Below are 25,897 nucleotides of genomic sequence, written 5' to 3' on the forward strand. Positions count from 1 at the left end.
CGGTGTCCCACCTTCCGTTTATCTCGAAAATCCTCGAAAAAATTGTAGCACAGCAGCTAAATGAACACTTAGCGTCTAACAATCTCTGTGAACCTTTTCAATCCGGTTTCAGGGCAAATCACTCTACGGAGACAGCCCTCGCAAAAATGACTAATGATCTATTGCTAACGATGGATTCTGATGCTTCATCTATGTTGCTGCTTCTTGATCTTAGCGCCGCTTTCGATACTGTTGATCATAATATTTTATTAGAGCGTATCAAAACGCGTATTGGGATGACAGACTTAGCCTTCTCTTGGTTTAACTCTTATCTTACTGACAGGATGCAGTGTGTCTCCCATAACAATGTGACCTCGGACTATGTTAAGGTAACGTGCGGAGTTCCCCAGGGTTCGGTTCTTGGCCCTGCACTCTTTAGTATTTACATGCTGCCGCTAGGTGACATCATACGCAAATACGGTGTTAGCTTTCACTGTTATGCTGATGACACCCAACTCTACATGCCCCTAAAGCTGACCAACACGCCGGATTGTAGTCAGCTGGAGGCGTGTCTTAATGAAATTAAACAATGGATGTCCGCTAACTTTTTGCAACTCAACGCTAAGAAAACGGAAATGCTGATTATCGGTCCTGCTCAACACCGACATCTATTTAAAAATACCACCTTAACATTTGACAACCAAACAATTAAACAAGGTGACTGTAAAGAATCTGGGTATTATCTTCGACCCAACTCTCTCGTTTGAGTCGCACATTAAGAGTGTTACTAAAACGGCCTTCTTTCATCTCCGTAATATCGCTAAAATTCGTCCCATTTTGTCCACAAGCGATGCTGAGATCATTATTCATGCGTTCGTTACATCTCGTCTCGATTACTGTAACGTTTTATTTTCGGGCCTCCCTATGTCTAGCATTAAAAGATTACAGATGGTACAAAATGCGGCTGCTAGACTTTTGACAAAAACAAGAAATTTTGATCATATTACGCCTATACTGGCTCACTTGCACTGGCTTCCTGTGCACCTAAGATGCGACTTTAAGGTTTTACTACTTACGTATAAAATACTACACGGTCAAGCTCCTGCCTATCTTGCCGATTGTATTGTACCATATGTCCCGGCAAGAAATCTGCGTTCAAAGAACTCCGGCTTATTAGTGATTCCCAGAGCCCAAAAAAAGTCTGCGGGCTACAGAGCGTTTTCTATTCGGGCTCCAATACTATGGAATGCCCTCCCGGTAAAAGTTAGAGATGCTACCTCAGTAGAAGCATTTAAGTCTCATCTTAAAACTCATTTGTATACTCTAGCCTTTAAATAGACTCCCTTTTTTGACCAGTTGATCTGCCGTTTCTTTTCTTTTCTTTTCTACTCTGCTCCAAACCCGGGGTGGACCGCTAGCCTGTTCATCAGATGGGGACATCTCTACGCTGCTGACTCGTCTCCACTCGGGATGGTTCCTGCTGGCCCCACTATGGACTGGACTCTCGCTGATGTGTTGGACTTTCACAATATTATGTCAGACCCACTCGACATCCATTGCTTTCGGTCTCCCCTAGAGGGGGGGGGGGGGGGGGGGGGGTTACCCACATATGCGGTCCTCTCCAAGGTTTCTCATAGTCATTCACATTGACGTCCCACTGGGGTGAGTTTTCCTTGCCCGTATGTGGGCTCTGTACCGAGGATGTCGTTGTGGCTTGTACAGCCCTTTGAGACACTTGTGATTTAGGGCTATATAAATAAACATTGATTGATTGATTGATTGTTCATTGTTAGTGTGTATTATTCCATCCACAGTATATAATTTTGCTTAGACAGTTTGTTGTGTCGTCAATTCCTCGCCTGTTTTCCTCTACGCATGTGCGACCGATGTCAAATGATGCTGCAAAGGACTTTCTGACTTGAAAAAGTGCACAATGTTGACATGAAGTACTTACTTATTAGTGTCGCATGCTATCTTTTACATTGATATCCAATGTGTCACATTGGCAATCACAGTTGTATCGACTTTGTCTTCAAAGTATATATTTTGTGTATTACAGTCAAAAACCCAACCTCTTCAGTCTTATGTTTTAATGCTGAAGTTCGAGTCAGTAATGTCAAAGTCCAAGTCAAGTTGCAAATCTTTGATGATACAGTAAAACCTTGATTTATGAACCCCTCTTATTTATACATATACACACACATATATATATATAGTATATATATATTTACATATACATATATTTAAATACATATATACATACACATATATAGTATATATTTACATATACATATATTTAAATACATTAATATACATACAAACATACATACACATACAGTATATACACACACTGTATATATGCATGCATATACATACATACATATATATATAGATACATATATAAAACTATATATATATATATTTTTTTTTAAATTTATATATATATATATATATATATATATATATATATATATATATATATATATATATATATATATATATATATATATATATATATATATATATATAAAAACACACACACACACACTACTAGTTACTTTTCAGCCCTTCAGCAAGTATGCCCTTTTCTGTCGTTGTTCGTCTTTTGACAAGTTTTGTTCACTTAGCTAATTCAATATGAGTCCCAAAAAGGCAAGAGACCAGCGTGGAAAAAAGGAATAAATTGCTGTGGTGTTAAAAAAAAAAAGACTATTTGCAAAGAGTAAATTAATGGCGCTCAATCGTTGAAGCGGGCTTCATACCACAGCAAGTTTTAATTGTAATGGGGCTGGACTTTTCTGGAAAAAATATGCCAAAGCAGACTTATTTCACAGCGGAATATATGTCTCTTTCAGCACACACACATGGCCCCTTCCCCCGGTCCCTTCCTTCTCTCTCCCTGCCTGTCTGTCTGTCTGCTCCTTCCTTGTCAGCTCCTCCTTTGCGATGTGGATTTTACTTTTTAAAATGTTTATTATTGTAGAAATATGGTCTTTAAAGTTAAGGACTTCTGTGATTTCTGATCGTTTGTAAGGGCACCAAAAGGATTTCTGTGTGTGCGCATGCGATGGCAGAGGAGCGCATTCAAGACAGTTCAGATTGTTGTCGTCGTCGTTGTTTTGGTTAATAAAGAGAAAGTTGATCCATCACCTCCTTGTCAAGTTTATTTATTATACAGTACAGTAGTGTACAAACATTCACTAAAATATGGACTTTTGTCGAGAATGGAACCCATTATTCATATTTATCGTATTTTCCGGACTATATAGCGCACCGGTATATTAGCCCCACCCACTAAATTTCAGTGAAAAAGGTTTTACATATATTAGCCGCACCAGACTATAAGCCGCAGATATCCGAAAGATTCAGAAAGATTCTGTAAATGTTTATTTATTTACGTTAATTGTTTCCAAACAGTGCCTGTTTGGAAACAAGGCAGTAAAACGGATGTTTAAACAAAACAGAAGTCATCGTCATGCACCCACTAGCTGTGGAAGGTACCTCTCCAATCAGCTAAACAGACATAAGTCCACGATGGCGTTTTGGGGACTTTACTGAGGAATTTGTGAAACAAACAAAAAAAATGCAGTTGTAAGTTAATAATACTATCACAGACACTCATAAACGTGTTAGCAAATTAGCTAATGCTAACGACGCTAGCGTATTTACATTACGGAAGCAAGTACAAATTTGCATAAAACACACTAACGGACATCACATATGGGACGGTTTAGTAAGTATGAATTATTTTAGTTATATTGCAAAACTTATAAACGCTGCTTAGAGTGATGACTGACAAATCCATACGAATAGAAACGCTATGGACTGCTCGAAGGCACTAAATGGAATGACACTGCAGGACCTGCAGTGAGCAAACTCGTCCAAAAGATGGCGCCACAGTACAAACAATAAAACACATTCTCAGTGTATTTGCTTGTTAGTTTTTTTTTAACAATTTTTATTATGGCCTTCAGCGAAGAAAAATACATAAATTATCCGCACCGTCTTAGAAGCCGCAGAGTTCAAAGTTTAGGAAAAAAGTAGCGTCTTATAGTTTGGAATTTACGGTACATTGTTTCTTATAGAGAAATGTGCTTTATTCTACAAATTGATTTACAAACCGTGTTCAAGAACCAATGAAGTTCGTAAATCAAGGTTCCACTGTACTGTCAAGTCAAGTCCAAAGTCATCAAAGTCGGGTCTGACCGGAGTCCAGACCTCTGCTCTAATCAACACACAGCTGATGCACCTGACTCAGCAGGAGCGCGGCGTCTTTAGCGTGCCGCGTGTCCAACGTGTCCGGCAGCGAGGAGTAGAGACTCTTGCTGATCTCCTTCTTCCCTCCTTCTTTGTACTTGACCTGCAAGCAAGCAACGGTAGCGCCACACTCAACACCTGAATGCTCCGGAGGCGGTACCTCGCTCTGCAGCTGGGACAGCTCCTTCGCCAGTTTGGTCTCGGTGGTCTCCGGGAGATGATGGTACAAAGTGCTCTTCTGCTCAACTCCTTCTTTGTACTTCACCTGTGGACCAGCGTGAAGGCGTCAGTCGCGCTCACCTCGTCACCGCACCGCGACGTACCTCGCTCCGCAGTGCCGACGCCTCCTTAGCGTGTTGCGTCTCCATGGTTTCGGGCAGCAGCGAGTACAAGTTGACGCTCATTTCCTTCTTGCCGTCCTCTTTGTACTTCACCTGCGGAGAGATGAGGGATCAGATGTCGCTAGTAATGTCCTCGGGATGAAAAACGGTCGTCACCTCGCTGGCAAGCTCGCGGGCGTCCTTGGCGTGCGCCGTCTCCAGGGTCTCCGGCAGAAGCGAGTACAATGCCTTGCTCTTCTGCCCCGCCTCCTTGTAGAGGCGCTGATGGTGGAAAGACGACAAAGTGAGTTTTGGTTGTGGGGCGTGTAGTATATGCTAGACCAGGGGTCGGCAACCTGCGACTCTAGAGCCACTTGCGGCTCTTTAGCGCCGCCCTAGTGGCTCCCTGGAGCTTTTTCAAAAATGTATGAAAATAAAAAAAGATGGGGGAAAAATATATTTTTGTTTTAATATGGTTTCTGTAGGAGGACAAACATGACACAAACCTCCCTAATTGTTAGAAATCCCACTGTTTATATTAAACATGCTTCACTGATGAGAGTATTTGGCGCGCACCATTTTTCCTGATTTGGGAAGTCCTTGAACGCACCGTAGTTTGTTTATATTAAACATGATTACCCGATGAGAGTATTTGGTGAGCGCCGTTTTGTCGGTCCTTGAACTGACCGTAGTTTGTTTACACGTATAACTTTCTTCAACGATGCTATAGAAAGACATGTTTTATGCCACTCGTTATTTGTCTCATTTTGTCCACAAAACTTTTTATGCTGTGCGCGAATACACAAAGGGGAACGTTGTTGATGTTATTGACTTGTTTGGAGTGCTAATCAGGCATATTTGGCAAGCTAATCGATGCTAACTTGCTATTTAGGCTAGCTGCATGTACATATTGCATCATTATGCCTCGTTTGTAAGTATATTTGAGCTAATTTAATTTCCTTAACTTAAACGATCATTTTGATAGTAGGCTAATATAGCTAATAAAGATACTTATATCATGTCTTGACTTCATTATATCACTTATATAAGGCTTTAATTTTTTGGCGGCTTCAGACAGATTTGTTTTTTGTATTTTTGGTCCAATATGGCTCTTCCAACATTTTGGGTTGCCGACCCCTGTGCTAGACTATGAAATAACAGGTTTTTCCAGATTGTGGCAAATTACAGCCCTTTCGAGGAAGCAGAGAGTCAGTTCTGCTACACAGTGGTCCATCATCAGGTAATAAAGTACGGACATTTTACGTGACATGCATCCAACCATCCATCCGTTTTTCTACCGCTTGTCCCTCTTGGGGTCACGGGTGCGGCTGGAGCCTATCCCAGCAGCATTCGGGCAAAAGGCGGGGCACACCCTGGACAAGTCGCAGGGCCAACACAGATAGACAGGCAACATTCACACTCGCATTCACACTCGCATTCACACATCTGTTAGACTATGAAATAACATGTTTTTCCAGATTTTGGCAAATTACAGTCCTTTGGAGCAAGCAGAAAGCCAGTTCTGATACGCAATGGTCCATCATTGTGGGCAGGTAATAAAGTACGGACATTTTACGTGACATGCATCAGTCCATCCGTTTTTCTACCGCTTGTCCCTCTTGGGGTCATGGAGGTGGCTGGAGCCTATCCCAATTGTATTCGGGCGAAAGGCAGAGTACACCCTGGACATGTCGCCAGCTCACGGCAGGGCCAATGCAGACAGACAACATTCACACACATTCACAAATTCGGGCCAATTTAGTGTTGCCAATAAACCTATTGGAGGTGGAAGGAACCCGGAGAACCCGGAGGGAACCCGCGCAGTCACGGGGAGAACATGCAAACTCCACGCAGAGGGATCGAACCCAGGACTTTCTTATTGTGAGGCACCAGCACTAACATGCACATTTATGTTAACAGACATTCCACAAGAGAGGACCCTTGAATCTGGTAATGGTTTGCAAGGATTCGACCGGTTCTCCAGGAGTACCGGACGTACCGAATTCTCCATACCATAGGGCGCACCGGATTATAAGGCGCACTGCCGATGAGTGGGTCTAGTCAGGTCTATTTTCATACGCATTATCTGGCGCATTAAAAGGGTCATATTATTATTTTATTTTTTCTAAATGTAAAAGACTTCCTTGTGGTCTACATAACATGTAATGGTGGTTCTTTGGTCAAAATGTTGCATAGATGATGTTTTACACATCATCTTTTCAGATCAGCGTCTTTTTCTCCGTCATCTTTGCTGTAGCGGTGTAGCGTGCAAGGACGGGGGTGGAAGAAGAGTCAAAAGATGGCGCTAACTGTTTTAATGACATTCAGACTTTACTTCAATCAATAACGGAGCAGCATCTCCTCATCCGTGGCTCACTAGTGCAACAACAACGCCGGAAATGTGTCCTGTGACAAACCGTCCGACCGGAACTCTCTTATAACTAAACTTCCTTGGGTGAATAATGTAAACTCACTACACCGGTGTGTTTTAGCACTTTCATGGTGAGTTTACTGATAGATATAAGTAAGAACTTTACACTACTTTATATTAGAAATGGCAACGGAGGAGGATGAATGTCACATAACAAGAAGATAGAGAAAAAGAAGAAGCTTATCGACTACGGCGTCGCCATGTACTACAAAGGCGGAGGTGCGTAAATTTTCAGGACTTATGCAGATCCCAAATACAGATCAGCAAGTACCAGAAGGTAAGAAAAGTTGTTTTTGCATAATATTGCAAAACAAAACGCCAGATAATATGTCTTATCTTATACACACACCATAATAATACTCCTATGTTGAAGCGCATCAAGCGGTGCGGCTTCATAGCTTACCAAAGTCCTACTAAAACATTTTGATAGATTTTTGAGCGCCGTGGGTAATGTTCTATATTTTCAATGGAACATATAACATTTTGGTACAAGTATCTCTTATATGTGACTGCCATCATATTGCAGTCTACACGTATCTCTTATGTTTGACTGCCATCTACTGGTCACACTTATCATTACACCATGTACCAAATAAAATAGCTTCAAGGTCGGTAAGCACAACCAAAATTGTTCCATACATTAGGCACACCTGGTTATAAGGCGCACTGTCAAGTTTTGAGAAAATGAAAGAATTTTAAGAGCGCCTTATAGTCCGAAAAATACGGTAAATGTTAAGTTAACGTCAAAAGTCAAAAGCCAGACACTTAGGGACCACTCACATACACAAACATGCCTTTACATCAGACCTGGGCATTCTGCGGCCCGCGGGCCACATCCGGCCCTTTGTGCGTCCCTGTCCGGCCCGCGTGAGGCCAATCATGAATTACAAAATACATTTTAAAAAGTATCTATGTCGACTGTAATACAACGGTGCTGCTTTTGTTTTGAAAAGCGTTATTTGTATTACTTCCGTGTGGACGTATGCGCGCGCGTGATTGTGAGTGAATGTGAACAGCTGCAATCACAAACTAAAAAAAAAAGTTGAAAAAACATCTATGTCGTGCGCGCAATACAACTGTGCTGCTTTTATTTTGAAAAGTGTTATTTTTGTGCGTATGTCCGTGTGTAACCTATGAGTGAAGGTGCACAGCAACAAGTGATGCACGGTTTACACCCGAGACGCTAAAAAGAGAAAAGTTGATGACGAATGCCGTGTTTTCAACAAGACATGGACTGCCAAGCAACGTTCCCTCTAAGGTGCGCGCCTGCGCAATTGCGCACTGCTCAAGCGTCCTCTGCGCACATCAAATATATGCCGCGCACCAAATCAAATCCCAGCTGAATTTTAAACAAAATAAACACATTTATTCTGTGTAATTTTGCAATGCAACTCTGAGTGACAGTGACAACAAGCGGCCCTAATGGTGTTCGTCAACACCGTTCAATTGAACACCGTTCAATTGAACACCGTTCAATTATTGTAACGTCTATCGAGATGCTTCGAGGCCAGGAATTATATCGATCACTTTATTGAGCAAAACTGTTTATATTCGGCCATAACCACACCAAAAACATGAGTAAAACACTTCCATCTCGAAAAACTAGTCATTTTCTGCCTTACAAACCAGGCCAAAACCAACTTGTCATCTGTCACCAACACGCATACCACTAAACCACTGGTGCGTTTATGGCCACACAAAAAGTCGGACAACTCAAACACCACACAAAGTTACACTATGACTGCTCAGTCATACGTGTGCTTATTTTACTGTCATTTATTATTAATGTTAATTTATTAATCATGAAATGCTGTTACTAGAGAAAGTTACAGGAATGCACACTTCATCCTATGCTTACATTTCATTGTGCAACATGAGGATGTTTAAGGGGAACTAAATGTGATCCCTGAAAGGGGTACAAATGATTTCCAAAGCAGTGCTTTTGGTATAAAGTTAAGTTAGGTTAAATGAAAGTATTATTATTATTATTAATTATTATTATTATTATTTATCTTACGGTATATATAAAAAATAATATTGAGCAAAATTTAATTGAAATATTGTCGATGTGGCCCTCCAGCAGTGCTCGGGTTGCTCATGCGGCCCCCGGTAAAAATTAATTGCCCACCCCTGCTTTATATTGTCGTGATGGAGTCAATTTCCATACCAAGAACTGAACGATCAGTTTTGCTTATAAGAGCTGGTGTCTCGCTGCTAAATCTCGCGATGCTCACTTGAGCAATAATATTTTTGTTCAACTATCCTCACCGGCGTCATCCTTGACCCGACACACAACCACGCCATCATCTGCACGAGAGAAGGTTGCAAGACCAGCGGTTTCGTGATGACCTCACCTCGCTCTGCAGCTCAGCGACATTTTTGGCAAACTGCGTCTCCATGGTCTGCGGAAGCTGAGAGTAGAAGGACTGGCCGAGCCTTCTTCTGCCGTCTTCTTGGTACTTGCTCTAATGGACCACAAAGACCGCCCGTCACTTCATAGGGTGACACAGAACCCCGAGGCCCGTCCGTGGTACCTGACTCTGCAGCTCAGTCATCTCTCTGGCAAACTGGAGCTCCTTGGTGTCAGGAAGCTGAGAGTACAGAGACGAAGGAGCTCCTTTAACCAGCACCTTGGGGCGGTAACTCACCTGCCAGAGGAAAGGAGATCACACACCGGCTGGACTTTGCTGGTTCTTACACGGGAAGATCAATCTAGACCAGGACTATTCAACACAATCCTGCCCAACAATGAAGTCTGGCTAGGTAACTAAAAATAGGAGAATGCTCCGGTCATACAGAAGATCTTTAACCAGAATTTTTACAGTAGGTGTATAAAAACAGCAGAGAGCTCATGTCACATGAACTATCTTGAACTGGCATTTTTTTTTTATCAGTGCTTAAAAATAGTAAAGAGCTTTTGTTTATTGAAGATCTTTGATAGGCATTTTTGCCATAGGTCATTAAAAACATCATTTCGCGGATCTTTGACTAGCGCTTTTTCTATCAGTGCTATGAAATAACAGAGAGCTTTTGTCACATGGCGGATCTTGGACTGGCATTTTTTGTATCAGTGCTAAAAAAAAGCAATAGGGCTACTGTCACATGGCGCATCTTTGACTGGCATTTTTTGTATAAGTGCTAAAAAAAACAATAGAACTACTGTCACATGGCGGATCTTGGACTGGCATATTTTGTATCAGTGCTATAAAAAAGCAATAAGGCTACTGTCAATTGGCGCATCTTTGACTGGCATTTTTTGTATCAGTGCTAAAAAAAAAAGCAATAGTGCTACAGTCACATTGCGTATCTTTGACTGGCATTTTTTGTATCAGTGCTACAAAAAGCAAAATAGCTACTGTCACATGGCAGATCTTTGACTGGCATTTTTTGTATCAGTGCTACAAAAAGCAATAGAGCTACTGTCACATGGCGGATGTTTGACTGGCATTTTTTGTATCAGTGCTAAAAAAAGCAATAGAGCTACTGTCACATGGCGGATCTTTGACTGGCATTTTTTTAATCAGTGCTAAAAAAAGCAGTAGAGCTACTGTCATATGGCGGATCTTTGACTGGCATTTTTTGTATCAATGCTAAAAAAAGCAATACAGCTACTGTCACATGGCTGGTCTTTGACTGGCATTTTTTGTATCAGTGCTAAAAAAAAAGCAATAGTGCTACTGTCACATGGCGGATCTTTGACTGGCATTTTTTGTCTCAGTGCTAAAAAAGCAATAGAGCTTTTGTCACATGGCGGATCTTGGACTGGCATTTTTTGTATCAGTGCTAAAAAAAAGCAATAGAGCTACTGTCACATGGCGGATCTTTGACTGGCATTTTTGTATCAATGCTAAAAAAAGCAATACAGCTACTGTCACATGGTTGGTCTTTGACTGGCATTTTTTGTATTGTGCTAAAAAAAAAGCAATAGAGCTACTGTCACATGGCGGATCTTTGACTGGCATTTTTTGTCTCAGTGCTAAAAAAGCAATAGAGCTTTTGTCACATGGTGGATCTTGGACTGGCATTTTTTGTATCAGTGCTAGAAAAAGCAATACAGCTACTGTCGGATGGCGGATCTTTGACTGGCATTTTTTGAATCAGTGCTAAAAAAAAGTTATAGAGCTACTGTCACATGACGGGTCTTTGACTGACATGTTTTGTATCAGTACTAAAAAAAAGCAATAGAGCTACAGTCAAATGGCGGATCTTTGACTGGCGTTTTTGTATCAGTGCTAAAAAAAAAAGCAATAGAGCTTTTGTCACATGGCGGATCTTTGACTGGCATTTTTTGTATCAGTGCTAATAAAAAGCAATAGAGCTACTGTCACATGGCGGATCTCTGACTGGCATTTTTTGTATCAGTGCTAAAAAAAAGCAATACAGCTAATGTCACATGCCTGGTCTTTGACTGGCATTTTTTGTATTAGTGCTAAAAAAAAAAAAGCAATAGAGCTACTGTCACATGGCGGATCTTTGACTGGCATTTTTTGTATCAATGCTAAAAAAAAGCAATACAGCTACTGTCACATGGCGGGTCTTTGACTGGCATTTTTTGTATCAGTGCTAAAAAAAAGCAATAGTGCTACTGTCACATGGCGGATCTTTGACTGGCATTTTTTGTCTCAGTGCTAAAAAAGCAATAGAGCTTTTGTCACATGGCGGATCTTGGACTGGCATTTTTTGTATCAGTGCTAAAAAAAAGCAATAGAGCTACTGTCACATGGCAGATCTTTGACTGGCATTTTTGTATCAATGCTAAAAAAAGCAATACAGCTACTGTCACATGGCTGGTCTTTGACTGGCATTTTTTGTATTGTGCTAAAAAAAGCAATAGAGCTACTGTCACATGGCGGATCTTTGACTGGCATTTTTTGTCTCAGTGCTAAAAAAGCAATAGAGCTTTTGTCACATGGTGGATCTTGGACTGGCATTTTTTGTATCAGTGCTAGAAAAAGCAATACAGCTACTGTCGGATGGCGGATCTTTGACTGGCATTTTTTGAATCAGTGCTAAAAAAAAGTTATAGAGCTACTGTCACATGGCGGGTCTTTGACTGACATGTTTTGTATCAGTACTAAAAAAAAGCAATAGAACTACAGTCAAATGGCGGATCTTTGACTGGCGTTTTTTGTATCAGTGTTAAAAAAAAAAGCAATAGAGCTTTTGTCACATGGCGGATCTTTGACTGGCATTTTTTGTATCAGTGCTAATAAAAAGCAATAGAGCTACTGTCACATGGCGGATCTCTGACTGGCATTTTTGTATCAGTGCTAAAAAAAGCAATACAGCTAATGTCACATGGCTGTTCTTTGACTGGCATTTTTTGTATTAGTGCTAAAAAAAAAAGCAATAGAGCTACTGTCACATGGCGGATCTTTGTCTGGCATTTTTTGTCTCAGTGCTAAAAAAAAGCAATAGAGCTACTGTTACATGGCGGTTCTTTGACTGGCATTTTTTGTATCAGTGCTAAAAAAAGCAATAGAGCTACTGTCACATGGTGGATCTTTGACTGGCATTTTTTTAATCAGTGCTAAAAAAAGTTATAGAGCTACTGTCACATGGCGGATCTTTGACTGGCATTTTTTGTATCAGTGCTAAAAAAAAGCAATAGAGCTACTGTCACATGGCGGATCTTTGACTGGCATTTTTTGTATCAGTTCTACAAAAAAGAAAGCTCTTGTCACAAGGAGGTTCTTGGACTAGCATTTTTGTATCAGTGCTTAAAACAGCAATAGATCCCTGTATGTATCCCTACAAAATTAGCCTATAAAAAAGCTAGTATATTAAACTTAGCATGCTAACAGGTATCATTCGTCAACTAACAAAATATTTGACGCTGAGGTGTATGCCTGTAAAATTAGCAAAAAAGCTAGCGTGGTAATATTAGAATGCTAATGATTGTGTCGCTAGCTTTAGAGAATAATTGAGTCTTTGCTTTGCAGAGAATGTAGCTGAATAGTACTGGTGCAGACAGAGTCAAATACATCACTCTGCAGCTGGGACATCTCCAGCGCATGTTGGATCTCAGGAGTGTCGGCCAGTTGGGAGTAGAGGGACATGGAGGCCTTTCTCTTCCCATCTTCTTTGTACTTCTTCTGCAAGAACAAACTGGTGTGTGATCAACATCTCCATGTAATATTCAAGGTAACGTTGGAAGGTGACACCTCAAGTACCTCGCTCTGAAACTCATGGACGCTCTTGGCCAGCTGCATCTCGCACGTTTCAGGAAGCTGAGAGTACAAAGTGCTGCTCATCTCCTTCTTCCCCTCCTCCTTGTACTTGTTCTGCGGACCACAGATGTCCCACCATCACACTTTTTGTTCCAGTGTTCATTTTGGCAGCAGTATTTCATTTAGTTTTAGGCAACCTTTTGACGAAAATGTATTTCTGTCATCAAAATGTATTTAGTTTTAGTCTAGTTTTTGTCATTTAAATTCCTCAACAGTCGACTAAAATATAATGCATATAGGATAAAGCGTCTTTGAAGTTGTCTTGAAACCACTTTTATGAAAATGATTGCAGAGCATCTCAAAAACTAAATTCACAACGAGACCTGCACTCCATGAATATATCAGTAATTACATTTAAATAAATAAATGATAAATGGGTTATACTTGTATAGCGCTTTTCTACCATCAAGGTACTCAAAGCGCTTTGACAGTATTTCCACATTCACCCATTCACACATTCACACACTGATGGCGGGAGCTGCCATGCAAGGCGCTAACCAGCAGCCATCAGGAGCAAGGGTGAAGTGTCTTGCCCAAGGACACAACGGACGTGACTAGGATGGTAGAAGGTGGGGATTGAACCCCAGTAACCAGCAACCCTTCGATTGCTGGCACCGCCACTCTACCAACTTCGCCACGCCGTCCCCAAAACCTATTATTTTAGCTGAAATTAAGCATTTTTTTACAAATGCTGAACAATATATGACTAAAATAATCATACTGTATAAAGAAACAAACTATATTTATTCTATATTGTGTATAACTACACTGAGTGTGCACAACTGGCGTCTTGGCCACTGTCCCATTTAAATACAGCAACCAGTGTTATAAATCTGGAATGCATATATATATATATATATATATATATATATATATATATATATATATATATATATATATATATATATATATACATAAATATACATATACATATATATATATATATATATATATATATATATATATATATATACACTACCGTTCAAAAGTTTGGGGTCACCCAAACAATTTTGTGGAATAGCCTTCATTTCTAAGAACAAGAATAGACTGTCGAGTTTCAGATGAAAGTTCTCTTTTTCTAGCCATTTTGAGCGTTTAATTGACCCCACAAATGTGATGCTCCAGAAACTCAATCTGCTCAAAGGAAGGTCAGTTTTGTAGCTTCTGTAACGAGCTAAAGTGTTTTCAGATGTGTGAACATGATTGCACAAGGGTTTTCTAATCATCAATTAGCCTTCTGAGCCAATGAGCAAACACATTGTACCATTAGAACACTGGAGTGATAGTTGCTGGAAATGGGCCTCTATACACCTATGTAGATATTGCACCAAAAACCAGACATTTGCAGCTAGAATAGTCATTTACCACATTAGCAATGTATAGAGTGTATTTCTTTAAAGTTAAGACTAGTTTAAAGTTATCTTCATTGAAAAGTACAGTGCTTTTCCTTCAAAAATAAGGACATTTCAATGTGACCCCAAACTTTTGAACGGTAGTGTATATATATATATATATATATATATATATATATATATATATATATATATATATATATATATATATATATATATATACACAGGGCCGGCCCGTGGCATAGGCCGTATAGGCAAATGCTAAGGGCGCCGTCCATCAGGGGGCGCCACGCCAGTGCCACAAATGTTGGAGGAAAAAAAAAAGAAAAAAAGTTGGTACTATTATTTCTAAATACATAAAATAATCCCACGTTAATTAAAATGCAAAGTAAAGCCTATTTAATAGAAATATTATTTGTTACAACATTACGCCCCCCATGTCCCCCGCACGGTGCGCCCCCTCCCTTCCTGTATCATGACTCTTTTTGGACGTCACCACATCAAAAAAATCAACACAAGATGTCAAAACGGCCAAAACTGTCAGGTGCCCAGGGGAGAAAAGAAGAGGAGAAACGAGAAAAAGACAGAGGTAGCAGGTAGGTAACGTTAGCCTACATGAAATTATTTGTCTGTTACAGAATGTGATAGTAACCTCACCTGTCTTTTTAGCATTAAGCTAATGTTACATGATTCGGCAATTGCTAATCAATAAATAGCTAGTTCTGTTTTAACGTCGGGTTAATATTGTGGAGGGGGCTAAATTGTTATGGAAAATAATAATGTAACATTAGGTAATTACAGTACTCCCTGGTGTACAGTAATTTGTAAGTCATTCTAGTTAATGCAATATTAAAAAGCACAAATAGAGAACTCTGTAGGATCCCCTTTTTTGTAATATAGTTGTTAAAGTCATACTGGTTTGATATCTTGTTTTGTGCAGTGCCTTATTTATATTGTATTTTTAATTTATTTTATGCAACTTGTTGACACGTTTTATTTTGTGTTTAAGTATGTAAAAAATATTGTATTTCATATATTCATTTTTTATTTTTTGTATTCATTTATTCATCCATATTTTTTTTAATCTTGTTAACTATTCTCATTGTTAATTTGCTTTCTTTAAGTAAAAAAAAAGGTCAAAGACAAAGCTATTCGATTTCTTGTGAGTATATACACTTCACTGCCGATGTGGGGGGGCGCCACCTAAAATCTTGCCTAGGGCGCCAGATTGGTTAGGGCCGGGCCTGCATATATACATATATACATATATATATATATATATATATATATATATATATATATATATACATATATATATATATATATATATATATATATATATATACGTATATATATACTTATTTTTTTATTTCAGGCAAATTCATGCACTTTAAATCTTTTCTGTTACAAACTAAAATAGCTATGTAATTTTTAAGATGACGATATTTATATATATATGTATATATATATATATATATATATATATATATATATATATATATATATATATATATATATATATATATATATATATATATATATATATATATATATATATATATATATATATATATATATATATAAATATCGTCATCTTATTTTAGTCAGGGGAATAGATAATAGACGATGACTCAGTTTTTAACAGCATTAACAACCCATTCCTGACAATCATCCATCCATCCAGCGGTCAGACCTCACTCAGTATCTCAGTCAGCTCTTTGACAAATTGGGTCTGAGTGGTCTCTGGCAGCAGCGAGTAGAGCGAGGAGGACGTCTTCATGTTTTCTTTGTATCGAACCTGAGAAGACAGTGAGACCACATGTGACGCAGCAAACAACGACGTGGCACAAGTTTGTGGTTGTGGTTGGACTACCTCACTCTGGAGCTGGGAAACCTCTCTGGCGTGTTGGATCTGCGGCGTTTCTGGAAGGAGCGAGTAGAGCGACAGCGACGCCTCCTTCTTGCCCTCTTCTTTGTACTTAGACTGGGACAGAAGCAGGTGTGAGGAACCATGAAGATCGCAATCGGTTGAAAGTACTCATGTGTCAGACCTCAGACAGGACGGCGCTGATGTTCCTGGCGTGGATGAGTTCTGCCCCGGGAACAAACAGACTCTGACCCTTCATCTTCTCAAAGTCTTCTTTGTACTTCACCTACGAAGAGGAAATTTGGAACATCATCGTCATAGTCAGGTTTAAGTATTTCTCTTGTTGAGTGTTCTCAAACTGTGGTGCGTGTACAACTCGGGCTCCATCTAGTGGTACGCCAAAGACTCACTTCATTAAAGTACAGTGTTTTATTTTCCTATTTTAAAACACAGTGTTACTGCTCAAACTGTGTGTAATGTGACAGGGGCCAAAAATATTAAATATACAGTATTTACAGGACTGTAAGCCGCAATTTTTTTTCCTACGCTTTGAACACTGCTGCTTATAAAACGGTCCGGCTAATTTATGGATTTTTGTTTGCAAACGGCCATTATGTTTTGTATTCAACAAATAGTTTCCCCAAAAGACCCACAGAGACATTGAAAAGGTGTGTTACTGTTTGTGATTTCGCACACTGCAGGCTAAACGTCGACAGTATTTCCTTTTGTTTAGTGCTTTGAACCGGAAGTTCAAGTGCCGTTCCGTCTTCAACATTTCACCTTGTATGGGTTCTTCTTTCTTTACAATATAACTAGGGCTGCAACAACTAATCGATTAAATCGATCATAAAAATAGTTGGCGATTAATTTAGTCATCAATTTGTTGGATCTATGCTATGCGCATGCGCAGAGGCAATTTTTTTTAGTTTTGTATTTTTATTTTATTTTATTATTTTTTTTAAAACCTTTATTTATAAACTGCAACATGTACAAACAGCTGAGAAACAATAATCAAAATAATTTTGGTGCCAGTATGCTGTTTTTTTTCAATAAAATAATGGAAAGGATAGAAATGTAGTTTGTCTCTTTCATCCGATTATTAATCGATTAATCGAAGTAATAATCGACAGATTAATCGATTATCAAATTAATCGTTAGTTGCAGCCCTAAATATAACTAAAACAATTCATACTTACTAAACCGTCACATGTTTGATAGGAGTGTTTTCATGCATACTTGTATGTTTTATCGTAATGATATCAAGCTAGCGTCGTTAGCATTAGCTAATATGCTAACACTTTTACAAGAATCTGTGTTATTATTATTATTATTTTATAATGGCATTCTTTTTGTATTGTTTCAGTTTCTCAAAGTCCTCAGTAAATTCACCAAAACGTCACCGTGGAGTTGTTGAGTCTGTTTAGCTGAGTGGAGAGCTACTGTAGCTTCTGCAGCTAATGGGTCCATGACAATGACTTCTGTTTTGTTTGATCGGCCATTTTACTGCCGTGTTACAGGCACCGTTTGGAAACAATTAAGGTATGTAAATAAACATTTACAGAATATTTATGTGTAGATAACTCATTTCACAATGTATATATCCGCGGCTTATATATGGAAAAAATACTTTTTTCTTCTAAAATTTAGTATATGCGGCTTATATACCGGTGAGATCTATAGACCGGAAAAAATGGTACTTGTTAAATAAAACCTCTGCCTTGTTTTTAATGAATACCTAGGCCTACTACGCTACTGTAATCTAATGTTGGTCAATATGGTGGTAATAGGAAAGCCAAGTGTTTTTCTCAGGTGGTACTTGGAGAAAAAAGTCAGAGAACCATAGCTCTAAAAGCTTAGTAACCGTTCACGTCGCCATAGCAACCCTACCGTATCTGATTACTGGATGGGAGCATTAGCGTGGAAGTTGAGAAATTTTGGATTGACGTGAGCGCCTTTGATGCGACCTGCCGGCTCTCGGCTGCAGCATATTTAGAAACAACTCGCCTGCCGGAGGCGCGGTGACTCACGGTGGCGCGTGATCGCCGCGCTGGAGTACGCAGGCACCTCAAGCGACCGCCGAGAGGATTTTAAAAAGCGTCTCCAACGCGACTGATGAGTCACCGTAGACATGTCACCCTCCCACATCCTGAATGAAGGCACCGCCGTTTCACACCGGGATACATCGCCTTTTCTGCGCATCTTTTAGTCAATTCAATGGCTCGCCAGGGATCTTTTGATTGGCTGGTTACTAACGGCAACGTGGGGTTCGCTGCACATCCCAAGAGGAACGTTTGTGTGCTGTGAACTTAAAAATGATGACTATGAGCATTCTTTAACCTGAAAATGGCGGTTAACTTGGTTTAGACTCATAAGTCAATGGGGAAAAAAAAAATATATATATATATATATATATATATATATATATATATATATATATATATATATATATATATATATATATATATATATATATATATATATATATATACTAGGGCTGCAACTAACGATTAATTTGATAATCGATTAATCTGTCGATTGTTACTTCGATTAATCGATTAATACTCGGATAAAAGAGACAAACTACATTTCTATCCTATCCAGTATTTTATTGGGAAAAAAACAACATACTGGCACCATACTTATTTTGATTATTGTTTCTCAGCTGTTTGTAAATGTTGCAGTTTATAAATAAAGGTTTGTTAAAAAAATTAAAAAAAACAAAAATTAATTTAAAAAAAACAAAAAAAACCTCTGCGCATGCGCATAGCACAGATCCAACGAACCGATGACTAAATTAATCGGCAACTATTTTAATAATCGATTTTAATCGATTTACTCAATTAGTTGTTGCAGTCCTAATATATACACACCAGTGGTGTGCCGTCAGGGCCAGCAAGACCTTCTCTGCACTGCAAAAACTGAAATCTAAGTAAGATTAAATATCTCAAATAAGGGTGATATTTGCTAATTTTCTGTCTGATAAGATAATTCTTCTCCCTAAGCAGATTTTATATTAGAGTCTTTTACTTGTTTTAAGGGTTTTGGTCCTAAATTATCTCAGTAAGATATTACAGCTTGTTGCTGAGATTTGATGACCTAAAACATGCTTGAAACTAAAATATCAACTGTTGCAAAGCTGTGTCATCAACACCAACAAGTATAAAACTACTTTTTTTAAAGTAATGATTTCTTATTTCAAGCATGACAAAAAAAATCATGACTTTGACACAATTGTGTCTCAACAGATGACAGCGAAATTGACTTTGCTGTTTTATTTTCAATGAAACACTAGAAAATACGTACTCATATAGTAGTACAGTTGGCACAGTACAGTAAACTGACAGTTAATATTTAAACATTTAACATTTCAAACAATTTTGAACAGAAATAGTTCATGCACATTCAGATAAATTCCTCAAAATTACAATTAAAAAATTTTGGCCAGGGGCCGGGCTGTATATATGCGCACTAATTGACTGAAAGAGCACGCACTTGGCGCGATGATGTCATGTTGTCGATGGAAAAATGCATTTTTAGACAATATGATTTGCCTGAGCGGCTAGGAGACCCCGAGAGTAACAAGATTGCCTTGTTGCCTTTCCATTAAGAACAATAAATTAGTTTTTAGTATAAGTTTGCTGGTTTCAAGAAATGTAATGCCGAGCGCATATCATTATGTCAAGATAATGGCACTAGCATTTACTTAATTTAAGAATATATTTCAACGTATTGTGCAAAAAGGTCTCTTTTATTTTTCCTACCAAGAAAAGTGCACTTGTTATTAATGATAATATACCTATTTTAAGGTATTTTTGGGTTCATTGAGGTTAGCTAATTTGACTTGTTTTGGAAAGTCTTGACAAGCCAAATTTTCTTGTTCTATTGGCAGATAATTTTGCTTTGTTCAAATAAAATACCCCTAATTTTTGTACATTGTTTTCTTGTTTTTGAACACTGACTTTTTGCAGTGCGCTGGCCTAACATAACCAGAAATCATGATCATAATTAAAGATAAAAGTAATTTTTAATTTACTTTCCCTAAATACATAAAAGTATTCATATTCTCTTCATGTCATATTATGCTCTTTCCAGTGCTGTTGTTTTTAGGTTAAGAGTTTGTATCCAATCAGAATTCAGCTAGCTTATGTTGCCATGCTGTACCAAATCTGCCCGGGGCCTTCAGAATCAACAATGCGGGCGTCCGTGCACTGTAAGTGGACGGACACATACGGTTGATAGACAATCGCCATAGCCAATCAGATCACGAGTTGTTGTCAGTAAGGCCTTCTAGCTGGCCTTACGCTGTGATTGGATACTCACTTGGAAGTCCCAAGTGAGTATCCAATCACAAGTTGCGACAACAGGAAGCCATATGAGCCATAGAAGGAGAGCAACATGTTGATTAGGTGGCAGATATATATTTGCAAAGCCATTTTCAAGAAGGATATTTTAATAGAAACTACATCTTGTGAGACGAGGTCGGACGATGAAATGGGGGAAAATCCCGCCATTTCTACTCAAATCAACCGACTATGAGGGCCGATACGGCGTCGAATGGGTGCTACAAATTGTGAGTTCAAATATTTTATTTCTTAATTTTTTTCACATTTAATATCCATCCATTTTCTACCGCTTGTCCCTTTTGGGGTTACGGGGGGTGCTGGAGCCTATCTCAGCTGCATTCGGGCGGGAGGCGGGGTACACCCTGGGCAAGTCGCCACCTCTCCACAGGGCCCACATTTAATATGTTTTTTGCAAATTTTATTTTGACAGTACCACATAAGATATGTTTTAATTGCTGACGCGCGTTTATTGATTTTTAAACGCGCCACAAAATAACCCGTTTTGTACACTGTTGATGTGTTTCAATGCACAGTAGGGCGTAAATTAAAAGTTAAAGTGAAAGTACTAATGATTGTCACACACACACTAAGTTTACCATGAATTGATTAACGTGGACACCCGACTTAAACAAGTTGAAAAACGTATTCGGGTGTTACCATTTAGTGGTCAATTGTACGGAATATGTACTTCACTGTGCAATCTACTAATAAAAGTTTCAATCAATCAATCAATCAATCAAAGTGTGGCGAAATTATTCTCTGCATTTGACCCATCACCCTTGATCACCCCCTGGGAGGTGAGGGGAGCAGTGAGCAGCAGCAGTCGCCGCGCCCGTGAATCATTTTTGGTGATTTAACCCCCAATTCCAACCCTTGATGCTGAGTGCCAAGCAGGGAGGTAATGGGTCCCATTTTTATAGTCTTTGGTATGACTCGGCCGGGGTTTGAACTCACAACCTACCCATCTCAGGGCGTGAATGTGTTTCTGTATAGTATTTCTCCAGCAATGATCATGTGGTGACATCAATAATGGTATTTTGAGAGGTAATCATTGAAGTCAGACATCACTGAAGGCCTAGGTGGGAAACGCACGGCCCGCCACTGTATAAATATACACTACCGTTCAAAAGTTTGGGGTCACATTGAAATGTCCTTATTTTTGAAGGAAAAGCACTGTACTTTTCAATGAAGATAACTTTAAACTAGTCTTAACTTTAAAGAAATACACTCTATACATTGCTAATGTGGTAAATGACTATTCTAGCTGCAAATGTCTGGTTTTTGGTGCAATATCTACATAGGTGTATAGAGGCCCATTTCCAGCAACTATCACTCCAGTGTTCTAATGGTACAATGTGTTTGCTCATTGGCTCAGAAGGCTAATTGATGATTAGAAAACCCTTGTGCAATCATGTTCACACATCTGAAAACAGTTTAGCTCGTTACAGAAGCTACAAAACTGACCTTTCTTTGAGCAGATTGAGTTTCTGGAGCATCACATTTGTGGGGTCAATTAAACGCTCAAAATAGCCAGAAAAAGAGAACTTTCATCTGAAACTCGACATTCTATTCTTGTTCTTAGAAATGAAGGCTATTCCACAAAATTGTTTGGGTGACCCCAAACTTTTGAACGGTAGTGTATATAAACTGTATGGTCTGAAATCCAGATTTAGACATAACATTGCATGTGTTGAGATTTTTTTCTTTTTTCGGATTGTTGAACTTCTCACCTCGCTGGCCAGGAGGCTGCATCTCCGGTTGAAGGTTGGATCAGGAAGCAAAGGCTGTCCGGCATCTGAAGCCTCATCACACACACAAACACACACAATTGCGTCAAATTATGAGTACACAATCCAACAAGAGCTGGACCAAGTCTACAAAGACCACAAAGTTTGCTCACCTCGAGGCCTCTAGTTTCTTCTGGTTCTTTTTGTCCTCCTTCCTTCTGTCCTCCGCTCTCCGCCCTGTTGTCCTCCTCCGCGTTCTCGTCAGGCTCGCACTTCTCCGTCCCTCCGGACGCGTCTTGGCGAGAGCTGAAGGTCCTCACGGTCTCTCGGAAGGTCTCTTGGAAGGTCTCTTGGAAGGTCTCTTGTGTCTCCACCTCCACCGTGGAAAATTCCTCGGTGTTTGATTTTAAATCAGGCGCGGACGAGGCCTCCTCTCCTTCTACGGCTGACGTTTGAGACGCTGGATGAGAGTCGAGGAGCACATGTGGCCTCACCTCCTCAAAAGTGCACTCACCTGGCTCCATCTCCTCTTTGACGAGGCGTTTGACTTCTCAGGTCAGTGCTCTGAGCTGGATGAGGGTTCCTCCGGTTCCTCAGTCGGGTCTTTGAGCGCGTGACGACCTGTCGTCTGGGTGTCGTTCATCGAGTACGTCTTATCACGTATGACGGCCGCATTTAGCCCTCCACTCAGGAGCTTATCAGCAACGTGGCCTTCATCGCCGCGTGTTTTTGAGGGTGTCGTATGCTGGAAAGAATGGACCTCCTATACGCTGATGCGCACGTGCATGCAAGTACAGGTGAGCTCGTCACCTGAAGTTAGGGATGTGTACCGGATTCGGTACTTTTAAATGCACCGACTGAATTCCGTGGGGTATCAATTACTGTAAAATCAAACAGTGCCATAGTTCACTATTTTTGTTGCACGTGACGTCTGGGTGCAGATTCGTCACGTCCGGTTGTAGACTAAACTCCGGTTCATGTAAACCAGGGGTGTCAAACTAATTTTAGCTCAGGGATGTCCGATAATGGCTTTTTTGCCGATATCCGATATTCCGATATTGTCCAACTCTTAATTACCGATACCGATATCAACCGATACTGATATATACAGACGTGGAATTAACACATTATTATGCCTAATTTGGACAACCAGGTATGGTGAAGATAAGGACCTTTTTTAAAAAATTATAAAATAAAATAAGATAAATAAATTTAAAAAAATTTCTTGAATAAAAAAAGTAAAACAATATAAAAACAGTTACATAGGAACTAGTAATTAATGAAAATGAGTAAAATTAACTGTTAAAGGTTAGTACTATTAGTGGACCAGCAGCACGCACAATCATGTGTGCTTACGGACTGTATCCCTTGCAGACTGTATTGATATATATTGATATATAATGTAACCAGAATATTAGTAACAGAAAGAAACAACCCTTTTGTGCGAATGAGTGTAAATGGGGGAGGGAGGTTTTTTGGGTTGGTGCACTAATTGTAAGTGTATCTTGTGTTTTTTATGTTGATTTAATAAAAATTAAAAAAATTAAAAATTACAAAAAAACGATACCGATAATAAAAAAAAACATACCGATAATTTCCGATATTACATTTTAAAGCATTTATCGGCCGATATTATCGGACATCTCTACTAAAAAATAAAGACAACTTCAGATTTGGTTTCTTTGTCTTACTTTGGCCAAACATAGGACAGACACATTCTGAAAATATTACAATAAAAATATAGAAAAAAATACTGGCAGCGGTGAAGTTTAGACCAGGGGTGTCAAAATCACGGCACGATAACCTAAAAATAGAGATAAATTCAGATTGTTTTCTTTGTTTAAAAATAGAATAAGCTCATTCTGAAATTGTACAAATCCTGTTTTTTTTTTTCAATTACTTGTTGCGGTTAATAGTATACATACCGTATTTTTCGGAGTATAAGTCGCTCCGGAGTATAAGTCGCACCGGCCGAAAATGCATAGGAAAAAAACATATATAAGTCGCACTGGAGTAAAAGTCGCATTTTGGGGGGAAATGTATTTGATAAAACCCAACACCAAGAATAGACATTTGAAAGGCAATTTAAAAATAAATAAAGAATAGTGAACAACAGGCTGAATAAGTGTACGTTATATGACGCATAAATAACCAACTGAGAACGTGCCTGGTATGTTAACGTAACACATCATGGTAAGAGTCATTCAAATAACTATAACATATAGAACATGCTATACGTTTACCAAAAAATCTGTCACTCCTAATCGCTAAATCCCATGAAATCTTATACGTCTAGTCCAGGGGTCGGCAACCCAAAATGTTGAAAGAGCCATATTGGACCAAAAATACAAAAACAAATCTGTCTGGAGCCGCAAAAAATTAAAAGCCATGTTACATACAGATAGTGTGTCATGAGATATACATTGAATTAAGAGGACTTAAAGGAAACGAAATGACCTCAAATATAGCTACAAATGAGGCATAATGATGCAATATGTACATATAGCTAGCCTAAATAGCATGTTAGCATCGATTAGCTTGCAGTCATGCAGTGACCAAACATGTCTGATTGGCACTCTACACAAGTCAACAACATCAACAAAACTCACCTTTGTGCATTCATGCACAACGTTAAGTTTGGTGGACAAAATGAGACAGAAAAAGAAGTGGCATAAAACACGTCCTAGAAAGTCGGAGAAAGTTATACATTGTAAACAAACTACGGTGAGTTCAAGGACCGCCAATATTATTAGGACAAAACGGCGCTCGCCAAATACTCGAATCAGTGAAGCATGTTTAACATAAACAGTGTGAATTATAACAATTAGGGAGGTTTGTGTCATGTTTGTCCTCCTACAGAAACCCTTTTAACACAAAAAAAAACTTTTTCCCCCTCATCTTTTTAAATTTTTCATACATTTTTTAAAAAAGCTCCAGAAAGCCACTAGGGCGGCTCTAGAGCCGCGGTTTGCCGACCCCCGGTCTAGTCTCTTATGTGAATGAGCTAAATAATATTATTTGATATTTTACGCTAATGTGTTAATAATTTCACACATAAGTCACTCCTGAGTATAAGTCGCACCCCCGGCCAAACTATGAAAAAAACTGCGACTTATAGTCCGAAGAATACGCTACTTTATTTGTCGATATAGTAAATTATGTGATAATGTTCATCAGTCAACTCATTGGTGTCAGGATAGGGTGGTGACAAACCCCAAGATGCAGAGATGGCAGGCTTGGTGCAGGAAAACATGATTTAATGTCCAAAATTCAGGAAAAACTGGAAACAGGGAACAGGAACCAGCAAACGAGGAACTAGAAGACAGCACGCTGCATACAAGATACAGCAAACAGTCCACAGCATACAGCTTACAATGCTCCAGCACTGACT

General features: G+C 39.2%; 1 protein-coding gene across 3 annotated transcripts in view; it reads right to left on the bottom strand.

Annotated features, from left to right (window-relative positions):
- Positions 1 to 25,425, bottom strand: part of LOC133629772 (nebulin-like) — a 175,880-nt gene extending 150,455 nt beyond the window's left edge. For all 3 annotated transcript variants that reach the window (XM_062020755.1, XM_062020754.1, XM_062020756.1), the window contains exons 1-14: positions 23,021 to 25,425; positions 22,680 to 22,951; positions 22,510 to 22,581; positions 16,621 to 16,722; positions 16,443 to 16,553; positions 16,263 to 16,367; positions 13,161 to 13,271; positions 12,972 to 13,082; positions 9,522 to 9,635; positions 9,342 to 9,452; positions 4,734 to 4,838; positions 4,560 to 4,670; positions 4,397 to 4,501; positions 4,229 to 4,339 (exon numbers count right to left, since the gene is read on the bottom strand). In XM_062020755.1, the coding sequence (XP_061876739.1) occupies positions 4,229 to 4,339; positions 4,397 to 4,501; positions 4,560 to 4,670; positions 4,734 to 4,838; positions 9,342 to 9,452; positions 9,522 to 9,635; positions 12,972 to 13,082; positions 13,161 to 13,271; positions 16,263 to 16,367; positions 16,443 to 16,553; positions 16,621 to 16,722; positions 22,510 to 22,581; positions 22,680 to 22,951; positions 23,021 to 23,030 (1,551 nt within the window). In that variant the 5' untranslated portion in view covers positions 23,031 to 25,425. The remainder of the gene's footprint in view (positions 1 to 4,228; positions 4,340 to 4,396; positions 4,502 to 4,559; positions 4,671 to 4,733; positions 4,839 to 9,341; positions 9,453 to 9,521; positions 9,636 to 12,971; positions 13,083 to 13,160; positions 13,272 to 16,262; positions 16,368 to 16,442; positions 16,554 to 16,620; positions 16,723 to 22,509; positions 22,582 to 22,679; positions 22,952 to 23,020) is intronic.
- Positions 25,426 to 25,897: the final 472 nt, after the last annotated feature.

This window comes from Entelurus aequoreus, linkage group LG15 (genome assembly GCF_033978785.1).
Source record: "Entelurus aequoreus isolate RoL-2023_Sb linkage group LG15, RoL_Eaeq_v1.1, whole genome shotgun sequence".
In the NCBI taxonomy this organism is placed as follows: Eukaryota; Metazoa; Chordata; class Actinopteri; order Syngnathiformes; family Syngnathidae; genus Entelurus; species Entelurus aequoreus.